Source organism: Meriones unguiculatus, chromosome 21 (genome assembly GCF_030254825.1).
Source record: "Meriones unguiculatus strain TT.TT164.6M chromosome 21, Bangor_MerUng_6.1, whole genome shotgun sequence".
Classification (NCBI taxonomy): Eukaryota; Metazoa; Chordata; class Mammalia; order Rodentia; family Muridae; genus Meriones; species Meriones unguiculatus.
Genome location: NC_083368.1, coordinates 29,100,187 through 29,115,399, shown reverse-complemented (window position 1 = coordinate 29,115,399; position 15,213 = coordinate 29,100,187). Strand labels below are relative to the sequence as shown.

At 42.0% G+C, this 15,213-nt stretch overlaps 1 protein-coding gene and 1 long non-coding RNA gene across 8 annotated transcripts in view; one reads left to right on the top strand and one right to left on the bottom strand.

Annotated features, from left to right (window-relative positions):
• The window catches only part of LOC110564860 (uncharacterized), a 44,103-nt gene that overhangs the window by 4,739 nt on the left and 24,151 nt on the right, over window positions 1-15,213 (bottom strand). Inside the window, exons 5-7 of one of the 7 annotated variants that reach the window (XR_009588175.1) lie at window positions 13,230-13,538; window positions 12,525-12,656; window positions 4,919-10,751 (exon numbers count right to left, since the gene is read on the bottom strand). This is a non-coding gene — a long non-coding RNA (uncharacterized LOC110564860). Of the gene's footprint in view, window positions 1-4,918; window positions 10,752-11,838; window positions 12,657-13,229; window positions 13,539-15,213 lie in introns of those variants that run through there. The other 6 variants (XR_009588176.1, XR_009588177.1, XR_009588178.1 and 3 more) reach the window with 6 other exon arrangements.
• The window catches only part of LOC110564858 (ATP-dependent translocase ABCB1), a 163,061-nt gene that overhangs the window by 145,699 nt on the left and 2,149 nt on the right, over window positions 1-15,213 (top strand). Inside the window, exons 22-28 of the mRNA XM_060373880.1 lie at window positions 1,708-1,911; window positions 6,536-6,636; window positions 7,782-7,922; window positions 9,914-10,070; window positions 10,345-10,542; window positions 11,473-11,679; window positions 14,710-14,856. Of these exons, the coding sequence (XP_060229863.1) occupies window positions 1,708-1,911; window positions 6,536-6,636; window positions 7,782-7,922; window positions 9,914-10,070; window positions 10,345-10,542; window positions 11,473-11,679; window positions 14,710-14,856 (1,155 nt within the window). The remainder of the gene's footprint in view (window positions 1-1,707; window positions 1,912-6,535; window positions 6,637-7,781; window positions 7,923-9,913; window positions 10,071-10,344; window positions 10,543-11,472; window positions 11,680-14,709; window positions 14,857-15,213) is intronic.

Below are 15,213 nucleotides of genomic sequence, written 5' to 3'. Positions count from 1 at the left end.
AAGCCTGATAGGCATGGTCTTCAGGAACAGGGGGAGAAAGACCACAGACACATGGGTAGGAGACTTTTTGAAAAATAGGAAAGAGCCATGGATTAATAGATGAAATAAAATTTTACTTTCTTTTTTTTGGTTGTTATTTTGTTTTGTTGGCTTGGTTTGGTTTTTCAAGACAGGGTTTCTCTATGGCCTTGGCTGTCCTAGAAATCACTCTGTATACAAGGCTGGCCTTGAACTCAGAGATCTGCCTGCCTCTGCCTCTGAGTGCTGAGATTAAAGGCATGTGCCACCACTGCCCATCTTACTTTCTATTTTTTGTATACTTCAAATTATCAATATTGTTTGAGTACATTTTTTTTTACCTTTCCTATACATCAATGAATTTCTTATCTCTGGAATTATCTTAATTATGTATTTGTGGTCCAAAGCAAGGCCTGCATATGCCTAAAAACTTACAAGCCAGGGCTCTATCTCTGCTGTGCCCATGGTAGATGCTCTGGGTGCTTCTGTCCCTCAGTGGCTTCTGTGGGGAGTTCTGTGGAGGGTTGTAGTCACAAGGGGAGCACCTTAGCATCCCTGTGAGACAGATTCCCTCTGGGATGCTTCCTTTCACTTTCACATGAGAAATATGCAAACAGGGAGCTGGCTTTTCAGACTCTTGTACTCTTTGACCTGCAAGGGTCCAGTTTATCATAAGTTGAGTGATTACACCATAAAATGACAGCCAAACTGTAGTATCTATCTGTGCTATTACTTTAAACCCTGTTTCAGTTCCCTACTAAAACTTTAAAGTGTATAAAGGCTTCTGGGATTTGTAGTACTTTTATATCACTAAGTCCCAGTCTTCTGATTATGTCAGAATAGGTATTAAATGATGTGGGCAGAATGGTGCTAGAATTCAGAATGGAGAAAAGGCTTTGGTTATTTCTCAATGAATCTTTTCAGTTTTGGAGTTGGGAAAGATTTGTACAAAGTGGCAGAGATGGCCAATGGCCAGCCTAGAGTACGTATCATAATCTTTCCTGAGACCAGCCAGTCTTGCTCAAGAGAACAAAACAAAACAAAACAAAAAACTAGGACTGTGTGCTATTTACAAAGAGATTGGGTCTGGAGGCCAGAGCAGGGATTCGAGGTTCTGTGAGGTGCCAGAGTAATTCTAAGAGACGTGGACTGTACTACATGGAAGTATGTTAAACTACTACATTAACTGCTGGTTTCAAGTTGGGAATCACAGCATAGGTAGTGAAAGCCATGCATCATGAACCCTCTACCCTTCTACCCAAAGGCTCCGTTTATTGTAAACCATGTTCCATTATTTTCAAGTCTGTAATTTTTCTGGAAAAAACAGTGTTTCAGATAGGTCCAAATATCTTTATTGACAAATATCTTCCTTAAAGTATAAGCAGTTTTATAACTAAATAACCACCATTCCCGATTTAATATAATTGTCAGATCCGTACCATTCTGGTTTGCTTTAGTCATCTTGGTATTGAAAGATTATGGAAAGAAATATGTACTTGTACTTTGGGTTATTACTCTACATTTGTAAATCATCGAAATCTTCATTTTAAAAACCAAAAATGTTGTACAAGCACATCTTTTATTATATAGGTGAGAAGAGTTTTATGAAAATGAGTTACTATCCTTAAATATATACCTGAATATATTTTAGAATATAAACCATGTCTCTACTTTTCTCTTCTTTTTCAGGCTACAGGGTCTAGGCTTGCTATCATTACCCAGAATGTAGCAAATCTTGGAACAGGAATTATCATATCCCTAGTCTATGGCTGGCAGTTGACGCTTTTACTCTTAGCAATTGTACCCATCATTGCAATAGCAGGAGTGGTTGAAATGAAAATGTTATCTGGACAAGCACTGAAAGATAAGAAGGAACTAGAAGGTTCTGGGAAGGTGAGTTAAATTAAATATGATTGGTTACCTAAGTAGAAAACATTCTTTCCAGTGATGTTTTCTTACTCTCTGTTACTGAGTATGCTCTGACAATGCTGGTGTGTGTGTGTGTGTGTGTGTGTGTGTGTGTGTGTGTGTGTGTGTGTCTTGTGGATGCACATGTGTGTGCAAATATGCCTGCATGGGTGCATGTTGTGTGGAGGTCAGAGAATACCCTGAGCATTTTTTTCTGAGGTGTGATCCACTTTGCTTTTTGAGATATGCTTGTTCACTGTTTGAGATATGGTCTCTTCACTCATCCCTGTGTGTCCAGCACTAGGATTACAGGCACAAGCCACTAAGAATAGCTGAGATGTTTTTACCTGAGTTCTAGACATCAACTCAGGTGCTTGTGCTTGCAAGGCAGGTACTTTACCAATAGAGCCATCTCCTCAGTCTATGACATTATTTTAACAGCCACCCTTTGGGAAACATCTTTTATACTTATATCAAGATTAGACCTTGAAGAAAAGTGGGAAACATAGCCTTAGTTTCGAATACCAACACCTGCTTTTCAGGTGTCGGTTGGTTGTTTCAGGCCATTGTCTTCATAGTCATTCAGCCTTCCTCTTTACTTTTCTTTTTTTCTCTCTTTCCTCCCTCTGTCTTACTAGTGGTTTCTAGCACAGCGATGAAACCCCCATGGGCAAAGCAATCTGGGGAGGAAAGAGTTTATGTCCTTCACAGATCCATTTAACAGTTTATTATCAGAAGCAGGGAGGGCAGGGCAGACCCTGGAGGGAGGCTCAAAGTGTCACAAGGCGTGGCATGGTAAGTCTGTTCCAGAGGGATGCTGCTGGCTAGCTTGCTTCCTCTGCTTTCTTGTAGAACCCAGGACTGCCAGCCTAGGTGTGGCACTACTCACGATGGGCTGGGCCCTCCCCCATAGATCACTAATTAAGAAAATGCCCCACAGGCTTACCTAGAGCCGGATCCTATAGAAGCATTTTCTCAATTGGGGCTGTCTCTCTGATAACTCTGGCTTCTGCCAAAAATGACATAAAACTAGCTAGTATACTCTCCCTCCCTTCTGTTCTTTCAGGCAAACTTAAAACCACCCCTATATTCAGGAAATCAGACCCATTTTATTATGAATAATTGGGGAGATTCAAAGTGGAGAAGTCCCAAGTGTATGTGTTCTCTCCATTATAGATGACTTAGTCTAGTCAGTTTGTGTTGTTCTGGGACCTCCTGCCATGTTACACCCCTGTTCTGGTCCCCAGACCTGCTTTCTCAGCAAACAGCACACATCTTTTACCACCTCTCCCTCTTCCCTTTATCATGCCTTCCTCTCTTCCTCCCACATCTGTTTTCCTTCCCCTCATCCTGTTTGTTCTGCACACTTAGCTATTTTTTTTCTTGTAGTCCAACGAAGACTTATGTGGCATTTACTTGGTTTCCTGGGAAATGCTTTACTCTTTCCACTGACTCTTGTCAGGTATATTCTGCTATGAACTCATTTTTCAGGTGACGCTGAGTCACACAGGCCAAACACTCAAACTCAGGATTCAAACTCAAGACAATGGTGCACCTATTAGCTAGGAACCCAAGTTCTGTTATGGTGGAGCATCCGATAGCACATGCTCTCTTCGGAAATGAGAGTTCAGAACGGGGCTGCCCATGACATTCCAAGTAACAAGAAACAGAGCAGGGAGCCAGGGCTGTGGCTTCCAGTCGTCAGTGCCTGTGATCCAGCCACCCCAATGATGGGAAAGTTGAGGAAGGTCTCAGAAACACTAAAGACACTTTGTCTCTCTCTGTGTTCTCAGAGTTGTTGCTCTCCTTTCATCAGTTCTTTCAGGGAAATGCTCTGACGAGCTTTAGTCAGATTTAATGCTCTGATTAGCTTTCCCAGCCAGGGTCTGTGAAGTTCAACCTCTGATGAGGAGGTCACAGCAAACTGTCATTGAGAACTCACTAACCCTGGAGTCTGGCTATGGTCAGGCCCAAGTAATGCAGGCCCTAACCAAGGAATACATATTATACCACACTTTGCAATGTGCTTTGAGTTTGGGGTCCCAGAGCAGACGTGAAGTCCTGGTCATTTACTGTCTTTGTGGTACAATGTCGGAACAGGCAAATAAACTCTGCTGTGCCTATGATTGGGGCTTGACAGTGTTCTATCACATTTTTATGGGCTAATGAGCAGTTTTGTGTAATATATGTAGTTGTCTTTTTATTATTAAATTCCAATCAAACCTCAGGTTGTTTGGGGCAGGAAGGGAAGCAAGTTTGTTTCTGAGAAACACATTTGCCTTTCTTCGGAACAGCTCAGCACACAGCCTCTTAAAAGAAGTGGTGATATTTACTCTTCTTTGAACCTAAACTTCCTAGTGGTGCCTGAATGTTTATTGAAGTTGTAAGGATACAGCTGCGGCTTAAGGCCTTTACTAATTGCCTCATCGGACACTGAGATGAGACTTCACTGTGGAGTGACTGTCGTCATGACATTATGGAAGCTCTTTGCCCCAAGACCTCACTTGTATTGGGCTGAACATCCACTATGAACCCCTTACAAGCAAGGCACTCCCTTCCTTAGAAAATAAAGCATAGGAACTACTTCTTTAAAACCTCATACTACAATTGACAGGTAGAACTATTTATTTGTTTACTTATTTATTGTATACATTGTATAATTTATGTGTACATTCGTGGTGGTATGTGTGCTGATGTGCATGCCTATTGAAGCCAGGAAATGAATTCTGGTGTTCTGCTCTATCACTCTCTGCCTTATCTTTGGTCTGTCTTTCCCTGAACTTTGTCCTTTTGGCTAAGCTGACTCGCCAGTGAACTGCTGAAATCATATTCCCCTTTCAGGTAAGTTAATGAAAGGCATGGTGGTTCAAATCCCATGGCTGGTACAGGCAGACATCCTTTTGTGTGGCTTGGGTGTTCTTGATGTTCTGTATGTTAGGACTGTGTAGCAGAGTTACACACAGAGGGTTCACAAATCATGTCACACGACTGGTTCCGCGTGGGAGGTTTATTAAGGGAAGGGGAAAGGAAAGGAGGAGGAAAGGGAAAGAGACCTGGGAAGGGGTCACAGAGACCATCTCTGGTTAGGGCAGGAGAGAAAGAGAGAGAGGAGGAGCTTCGAGTTCTCTAATAAGGTGACCCAGAGCATGCGCAGGTGGTTCCAGGTGGCCCATAGGTGGCCTCACAGATGCCTGATAGCCAGTTTGTCAGGTCCCTTGGGGCTGGCCGTACAGATGTCTGCTTATGGATCCCAACACTGTACATCCCTTTATAAAGAATGCAACAAGTGGTGATGGCTCTATTGTCCTAAAAGCCTTGATGGCAGTAAATGCATTTAGAACATAATCGAGTATTAGAAACTCTCTTGAAAAAAAGTTGATATAACATGGTCATTAAAGGATAATGTATTCATTCACCAAGTGGTGATGGCCATTCCCTTAGGAGGCAGAGGCAGTTCAACCTTACGTTCAAGGCCATCCTGGTCTACAGAGTGAATGTTAGGACAACCAGGGCTACCCAGAGTAACTCTTATCTTAGAAAACAAAACAAACAAACAAAAAAAAACAAAACACAGCCAATGTATTCATTAAAAGGCAATTTACAGTCCTTAACCTCTTAGTTTCACTATTAAGAATCTTTTCTAAGAAAATCTTTCACTGTGAGAAAGTTTATTACCTTTATTTATGTAGTTGTTACATAAATAATGTGTTTATTACAATGTTATTTTTAATAAAAGAATTGAGGTAATTGTTAGTAATGCCAGCCTGACTACAATATTAAATAGCCACTAAAACACCATTATTAAGGCGTACTAAATGAGCTTGAAAGATACTGTTGAAATTGGTTAGACAATATATAGAATTCAGTCTCTGTTTTGTGAAAGATGTGTGTGTTTAGAAAAACATATGTAAGCTACTTTATAAAATGCACTACTATAAAAAATAAAAGATACGGTACTGTGTAACTATTGATGATCTTCATTATTCTTTGACCAACTTTCAAACTGTATTGAGTTATCATGAGTGACAGTTACACAGAGAAAAAGGTATAAAGTATCACATTTTCAAAATCGTAACAATAAATGTCACTTAAGCATCACCTTCACAGAAGACAAGATTCCTTTGAAAGATATAAAATGCTGTGTGGCTGTAGACAAGTGCCTCATGGTTTTGTGTCCTAGCTTCTGTTTCTCTATAGAGGGCAAGAGGAAATTATTGGTTCTCTCTTAAGGATCTAAAAATCAGTTTCATGGGCTAGAGAGATGGTTCAATGGTTAAAAGCACGGGCTGCTTGTCCAGAAGTCCTGAGTTCAATTCCCAGCAACAACATGGTGGCTCACAAATATCTGCAGTGGGACCTGATGCTCTCTTCTGTCATGAAGGCGTACATGCAAATAGAGTGCTTATATACACAAATAAATAAATCTTTAAAAAAATAAAAATAAAATTCAGTTTCATAAGTCACCATTTTTTCATACAGAAAATAGATAGCAACAAGACTAAATGATACATGAACAATAAATTTATAATAGATTAATGCTACTAATTATAGAATTCAAGTTAGTTTACTATGTTTGACTTTGGGCTTGATAATGGGTGGTCTTTTACAGATTGCTACTGAAGCAATAGAAAATTTCCGTACTGTTGTCTCTCTGACCCGGGAGCAGAAGTTTGAAAATATGTATGCACAAAGCCTGCAGATACCATACAGGTAAGGAGCCCTGAAGACTAGCCAGGGCTCTGAGGAGATTTCCAAGCAGGACTGCAGTTTTCAGGATTGCTTTTGTGAGAAGGCAGGTGAAGAAAGTGCTAGAACCAACACCTGAGATTATCAAGACAGAACTAAAGAGACCTGAGTCTAGTCAGGGGCAACTGTGAACCAGTAAAGGCTGGTGACATGGGAGGGAGAAAAGAGGACAATTGTCAATCTTCTGGTGTCCAGTTGGGATAATGACCCCACTGAATAGTGTGTATTTGGGGTGAAGGTTTTCTATGGAACACGAAGTCAGAGGTGTTGTAGGACACTGAGGTGTCTTCTGGGGATATTTTCTGTTCCTTTCTTTCCTGGGGAGACCTTCTCTTCTCCCTTTACCCCAGCAGTATATATACGGCTCTAAAAGTGACCAGAAATGTGAGTAAGACCAACCCTGGAGTCTCAGCTTCTCCTCTAGGACAAGGCAAGAACTGGGCCTTATTATTTCCAACCACTTTTGTCATAGTCATGGCAGGCCCTCTTTTTTTCTGGAAACATTTCCATTTGAAATCTCAGGTAGCAAAGACATGAACAAAGTTGGTGGGTTTAAACCAGAGTAGGATGGTCAAAGAGCTGCCTATCCCCACCCTGTTCCTGCCCACACCTCCAGTCCCAAGATCTTTGATGGTCAGAAATTCCTGGAATGTTAATCCTTTGTGAAGCCTTCCCTGGCTCCAGACAGTTAAGTGCTTTTTCTTCCCATAGCACATTTCCCTGAATTCCCTCCACTGCGCTGAGACTCTGCCACTCATCTGGAGGCCCACATGCAAAGATAGGCCTGCACCCTGTCACCCACAGCTTGAGTGTTGGTAGATGTGTTGGGAGGTGTCCCATTCTTCTGGACCCCAGTGTTGTATGTCTCAAAGTAGGGGAAAGGGAAGGACCATTCCTTTGTTAATGTAAAGCAGGCTCTTCTCAGGGCTCCAGGCTCCAGTGCTCTAGCCCACTGAGCTGTAATAATCTCCTAAAGATGAAGACAGCACCGAGTCTCAGAGATGAGGCAGTTTTCCAAGTTCACACAGCTAAGCAGACCGGGATCAATTGAATTGAACTGAACTGACTGAGAAATGAGATGGAGTGAACGTGAGTTGCTTTTGTTCCAGAAATGCTCTGAAGAAAGCGCACATCTTCGGGATCACCTTCTCCTTCACGCAGGCCATGATGTACTTTTCCTATGCTGCTTGTTTCCGGTTCGGTGCCTACCTGGTGGCGCGTGAACTCATGACTTTCGAGAATGTTCTGTTGTAAGTACTGTGCTCCTATTTACAATTTAACCCTAAAAGTAAATCTAGGATGAGAAATTGTATGGTGGGGTGTCATATTGGGCATTTGGTAATTAGGAAAGTGACATTTTGCCTCTGACTGTCCATGTGGTACCACTCACACTCCACATTTCATCACACACTTTTCTACCCTGTTTTGATTCACACAGGTCTGACCTTCCAAATCTGTGGGAGACAGATAGGTTAAGTTGAGAGGTATCCAGAAGGCCCTCCCTTGGAAATGGTCTTATGTTCAGCAAGGAATCGAGTGGCTCCTTTGAAGAGCTCCTGTCAGGGTAGCTACGAGGTGGGATTATGTGCCAACTCCTACCAAACCTGAGATATAAAAAGTAAAGAAGCACATATACACATAAACACACACACAAACACACATACACACACAGACCCCACAAGGTGGGAAGATTACTCAGAAACTGAAATCCCTCTTTCTCCTACAGGGCTGGGTTTGTTGTTATTTAGAGTTATTGGTAGCCTCGAATGAGTTCCTCTTCTGTCATTTCCTATTAGTCAGCTTCAGCAAAGGAATGCTGAAGCTCACAGCTTTGCAAAAACATGTCAGGACCAGCCTTGAGCATAACTGACCAGCTTGCACTGCTCAGTGAAAGGGGACTCTACTGACAGGAGAGAAAGACTGCCAGACTTTTGTCTTGGGAAGGAGGGTAAGGAAAAAGCCAGAAGTTTACAGGGTTCTTATTATTAGTGGCCCCTTTTCATATTTGTTTGCCTGTCAGGGATCTGACTAACTCCTTGTTACTCAGAAGCTGAAGAAATTTTTAAATGACAATAGAAGCTCTAGATTAGGACTTTCCTTCTATATTTCTGCAAACACTGAAAATTATACTTTGGTCACAGGAAGACAAACCTGAAAGAAATCACACTATGAACATCACCAAATATGCAGCTTGGTAGTCAAGGTTCTGTGTGAACATTCTGAGCTTCCAAGTGATGACAGGCCAGGCAAGACTTCTCTCTTACAGTTCAGTATAGTTAGCGCTGTGACAGTTGGCATTGCAACCCAAACCAGAGAAGCCTTGCTGTATAATGTGCCAGGGCACCATTTCTGTCCTATTTGAGATTGATTTATTCTTGCATTGTAGTTAATTCAGGATTAAAAATATTCACCTTCTAACATAATGTTTCACAGGGTGTTTGTGTGATTATGCCCAAAGAGCAAAGTCAGACATCCCTGGACCCGGGGCATTGATTTCATCACCCTTTTACTCCAAGATTTTTGAAGCTGCTGACACTTAATGAGTCTCATTTAAGTTTAAGAATGCAGTGGCTTCTTGAAAGTGGCATCATAGCCAGACATGTATCTAAAAAAAAAAAATAAGTTTTCTTTATTGTGTCACGTGATTTCTAAGAATTGATATCAGCAACACTGATGTATGTACATGTGCATTACTGATTGCCACAGTTATGCTATGTAATGATCAGCAACTAAACTTCAGTGACATGGAACTCTAAACATTTGTTCTGCTTGAAGTCTCTGGGTCAGTTCTCCTTATCTGGGTTGGGCACAGTAGACAGATCTCGGCCGTGGTCACTGTTGTCTGCAGTGAGCTAGCTGCAGATTCATTGGCCAGAATGAAAAAATATAAGGGAACAAAACATATGCTGAGTCATAGGCTTGGAACTGGGAACAATGACTTCCACCACATCCTGTCCAGGAGGCCATGTCACAAGGCCACTGCAGCTTTAAAAGGTGAAAAACAAATTTGTACTTCTAAGAAACTTAAACGAAGGTCATTTTGTAAGAAGGATCACAGGAGAGGTGAAAAGGGGGCATTTCGCAGCATCTGCCACGCTAATGTGAAAACGTGAGGGAAAGTGACTCGTTTTATCTTTCTGCTTTATACATGCAATTTTCCTTTAATTACAGACGCACCACATTGTTAACGTCGCAGCTACCAGCTACCCCAGTCGGCACATACTTGTCTTTTATTTTCCAGAGTATTCTCAGCTGTTGTCTTTGGTGCCATGGCAGTAGGGCAGGTCAGTTCATTCGCTCCTGACTATGCAAAAGCCAAAGTGTCAGCATCACACATCCTCAATATCATCAAGAAAGTCCCTGAGATTGACAGCTACAGCACAGAAGGCCTAAAGCCTGTGAGTTTCATGTTTTCACTGGGTGATCTATCCCTAACTTCTCCATGACAAGACATGAGAGGAAATTTAATTAAAAAATTATATGTTGTTGATAAGATTTAGATGAGTTGGTTTGAATAAATGTTAATGCTTTATATGAACATTCATTATTCTTATAAAACAAAGTTAACTACGACAGAAGCTCCCTTCTAACCCCTGGCACTATGAGTCACAGCTATTCCCTGTGTTTTCAGTACTGCTGCAGTCGGACTAAGTGTCACTGTTCTCACTCTAGAATCAGTTAGAAGGAAATGTGACATTTAACGGAGTCGTGTTCAACTACCCTACCCGACCCAACATCCCAGTGCTTCAGGGGCTGAGCCTGGAGGTGAAGAAGGGCCAGACGCTTGCCCTGGTGGGCAGCAGTGGCTGCGGAAAGAGCACAGTGGTCCAGCTGCTGGAGCGGTTCTACAACCCCCTGGCCGGGACAGTGGTGAGCATGCTTTCGGATTCCGAACACTTCAGGTTTTTCATCATCCAAGTGCCTAGAGATGTTTAACTTGAGCATAAGCTGTGTTTTCCGAGCCTTTAAGCAAAAGCCTCTGTTAGATAATCTGACAGCCCAGGTTTGATGTCCAGTTTATGCTGAGTGTACTAGCCAGTCTATCCAGCTTCTCTCTCAGCATGCTGCTCCTCTGTCCTCTGTAGCAAGCAGGGGATGAAAATGGGATGAAAAGTCAAGAGTAGGATGCATTTTAACGAAAAAGTGGTTTGCAAGGACACAGGCTGAGGAAAGATTAAGGAAGAGGAAGACTGAGAAGTCCTGGAACAACATGGTAATTCGTGAGCTATTTCTACCACTCACTCTTCTCCCCATCAAGTGTTGATGGGAGCAAACAGTTCAGCATGGCTGAAGGGTGGTTAGAGAGGGATGTGGAGACTGAAGTGGGTGTGACTATGAAGAAAATCCAGGGAAAAAGAGGCAAGGAAGAAGAGCAGCAGGAATGGGAGACAGTTCAGGGAACTAATTAAGAGGAGGCCTAAGCATGGCCAGGATAAGAAAATACGACTGACATAGAGGATTTCTTCTGTAGTACAACAAAAGAAACAGGACTCCCAAAGTAAGATGGACACATGCTGAGGGAATAATCAGGATTCCATATATGGCAAAACTTTGAAAGCCTGTCAGAAACTATCTTGGATGCTGGGCCTAACAGTTAGAGAGGCACTGAGAGACAAACCAAAGTAAAGTGCATTGATATACATATGAGAATACAGTGATTAACTCATTATTTTATATATCAACTAAGAGATTAACCAGAAAGCCTTTTCTTTAATCTCATCATAACCCAAGAGTTTTAGTAATTTTGCCAAATCTGAATTGTGCTGGCCCTGAAGTTGATCGATGATCCCTTGCTCCTAGTTTCTAGATGGCAAAGAAATAAACCAACTCAATGTCCAGTGGCTCCGAGCACACCTGGGCATTGTGTCCCAAGAGCCCATCCTGTTTGACTGCAGCATCGCCGAGAACATCGCCTATGGAGACAACAGCCGGGTCGTGTCTCAGGATGAGATTGTAAAGGCGGCCAAGGAGGCCAACATCCACCAGTTCATTGATTCACTGCCTGACGTATGTACCTTGGGCCCAGTAGTTAGCAACCCCCTTAACTTATTCTTTGATGCTTCCCATCCCCATTCTGGGCATGAAACCCAGGGCAAATATGTTCAAATACCCCTAGGCCTGTCATCAGAAACTTAAAAGTCTGCTTGTTCAAAAGGTAAAGAGAAATTAGCAACCAAAATACATTTTATTACCATAGAAGCATCTGTCCATACTTCTTATCCCACTTAAGGCTTGTGTTTACCTAATTCTTTACCTGTCATTGTGAGGAAAGAGCAGGATATCAGACACATTCAAGTATAAGAAGACAGGAACTTGGAGGACTGGAACAGCCGTTTAGTTTGTAAGCTTGAGGATCTACCTGCTTCAGGCCTGGAGATACATCTGAGCATTTTTTTCCCAGGCAAAAACTAACTAGGCAGCATATAGTCTCCACTGTGGCTTCCCTGTTGCTGCAGAGGGAACCAGCATGGTTATTTTGTAGATCCCCTCAAAGATCCAAATATCACTATGGAATCAGGCTGGACAAGAGACCTTCACCCATGCCAGAGAGAAGGCACTGTAAACAGAGCCAAGTGACTGCCATGGCTATGGTACTGTATGATCTACAATTGCTGTGTCATCCATTGTAAGGTACAAAGCTATAATCTTAAAGTTGACTGTTGTTGAAGGTTAAAGTTTAATATTGATTTTTCTTTTAGTTAGTCAGTGGTTATTCCTAAACCAAATCACCACACAGAGACTAGGATGTATTTAGTTCATCTAGAGCACAATGCTAGGCAATGATTACTCCATCCTAAACCTCCAAGCCCACATAGCTTCCTCCTATTTAGAATTTCCAAGATTATACTTACTTCATCCCTTCTCATGGTTCCAGGTTCTCTCCTGCTGAACTCTTCTCTCCGACTCCTCCTACTCACTTCCTTCTCCTTCCCTTCAGACATGGATGTCTCACCCAATTCTCTCCATTGCACAGCATTGGCTGGCTGTTTTATTGGAAATACAGAGAACAAATGGTGGCATGTTTACACAAATTTGACACAGGTGATGCTTAGAATAAACATCACAATGCAATGTCCAGATTGAAACCAGATAGTGGGGTAGAAAAATCAGCATTTGAATGAACAAGGGTAAATTGTATACATTCTAAAACAGTTGACTATCAAAATCTCCCCTGAGCTGTTGTCCTATAGACTTTTTGGAGTTCTTGTAAGTTAGATAAATTGAACCTCTCACCTTCTTGTGTACCTCCTTAGGTCTTATTTTTTAAAATGTGTCTTACATAAATAATACACACTCTCCCATTATCACTAGTTATGTTCATTATTACAGGAAGTGCCCCACAAGGATCACTGGGAGTCCCTGTGGGTCTGGCCAGGCTGCACTCACATTGAGCAGAACACCTGGACTCTGAGAGAGACACAGCATTTTTTTGTTTGTTTGTTTTGTTTTTTTATTATCATTCTAACTTTTTAAATATATTTAAAATTTTTTTTCTTCACAATTTATTCATTGTATATCCCAATTGAACCCCCCTCCCTCAACTCCCCCAGGCCCACCTTCCTTCCTTCTTCCCCTCATCCCCTTCCCCTAGTCCACTGAAAGGGGGATTTCTCTACTATTGCCATCTGCCCATAGCTTGTTAAGTCTCATCAGGATTGCTTGGATCCTCTTCCTCTAGGGCCTGGCAAGGCTGCATCATCAGGGGCGAGTGATCAGAGAGCAGTCAACTGAGTTCATGATAGAGGCAGCCCCTGATCCTCTCACTCAGAGATCCACATGGAGACTGAGCAGGCAACATCTGAGCAGGGCGTTTAGGTCCTCTCCATGCATGGTCCTCCATTAGTGCATCAGTCTCTACAGAACCCCTGAGTTCAGAAACAGAAAGACAGGCATAGCATACATTCACTAATAAGTGGATATTAGCCGTATAATATCTGTAGACCTAAAGAAACTAAACACTAAGTAGGACCCTAGGGAAGATGCTTAAATCTCATTCAGAATGGCAAACAGGATAGACACCAGAAGTGGTGGAAGAGAGGAAACAGGATGGAAGTCTACTATAGAGGTTCCTCTGAAAGGATTCACCCAACAGGGGATTGAAGCAGATGCTGAGACTCAGGGCCAAACTTCGGGCAGAGTGCAGGGAGTCTTATAGAGGAAGAGAGGGGTGCAATTAGAGGGACATGGAGGGGACGGAGTGCCACAAGGAGACCAACAAAAATAATACTACTTGACTTTTCAAAGTTAAATAATAAAATACAGTTTCTTATTATCTATTAAAATAATTTAATTGTTGGTGATAGTTCATAAAAATGAAGACCCAAATGCTAACACCTAAGAATTTCTTCTTTTTTTTAACTTTAGAATACAGGGTTATGAATGAGACAAACTTTGATAATAATGCACAGCTATTTCAATTTCCTGCCAATGTTGTCTTAAATGTAATGAATCCAGGGAATGAAAGTTAATACTACAGTATTCCTACACTTATCAATTATGGTCAACTCACAATAAAGAATATGGTTTTAAGGTATCTATTTTTCAGAAAGAGGACGTCAGGCATAATAGCACACATCTTTCACCTCACCGCTTGTAAGACTGAGATGGGGGTTGAGGGGTTCAAGGCCAGCCTGGTCTATGAAGTAAGTGTGAGACCCTATTAAAAGAAAGAGAGGGTTAGCAAGATGGCTCAGATTGATCCCCTCAGGAAGATCTAACCATTACACATTGTCCTGTGACCCCTCCTCCCTCTCATAAAATGTAAAAACACATAAAAGTAACAGGGACATTAAATCTACCATTTTAGGACTTTTTTTCTCCTAGGAACCCGTTTTAACTAGTAGACCTAAAATTTCTAGTTATTATATATAACATTATTATATATAGTGAGTCACAGAACTGATTTTTATACTTGGATTTTGACTATCAAACCCATGTTTTATGATTATGTTTGTTAGAAAATTATATATTCTGTGATCAAACTGTTTGCACTTTGCCTTCTGCTCTATTTTCATAACAACCAAATGCTGTTCACAGAAATACAACACTAGAGTAGGAGACAAAGGGACTCAGCTGTCAGGTGGGCAGAAGCAGCGAATCGCCATCGCACGTGCCCTTGTCAGGCAGCCTCATATTTTACTTCTGGATGAAGCAACGTCAGCTCTGGATACAGAAAGCGAAAAGGTAAGGATTGAAGTTGGGTTCTAAGTTGGGTTCTTTCTCTGCCTTAGTAGAGAACACTGCTCCAGCTAGCTGATGGTTGCTGATGTTGACACCCTGTAGAGTTTAACCGTGTCTGCAGCTGGGACTTAGGAGGCCTTGAATGATAAGAGACAGGTTAGTCATGGCCCCTTGTGGGACACGGTGCTCTGCCTACAGGCTGCATGCTGGCAGCAGTCTGCTTCTGCCAGCTACATCTCTGGAGCATCCCATGGAGAGCGGAGGGTGAGACAAGGCTGGAGTCTGGCAGTGCCCTAAGACAGGTGCTGCTGCTGCCACCTTCCAGCTCGAGAAAGGCTGACAGTTCAGCTCTCTGAAAGG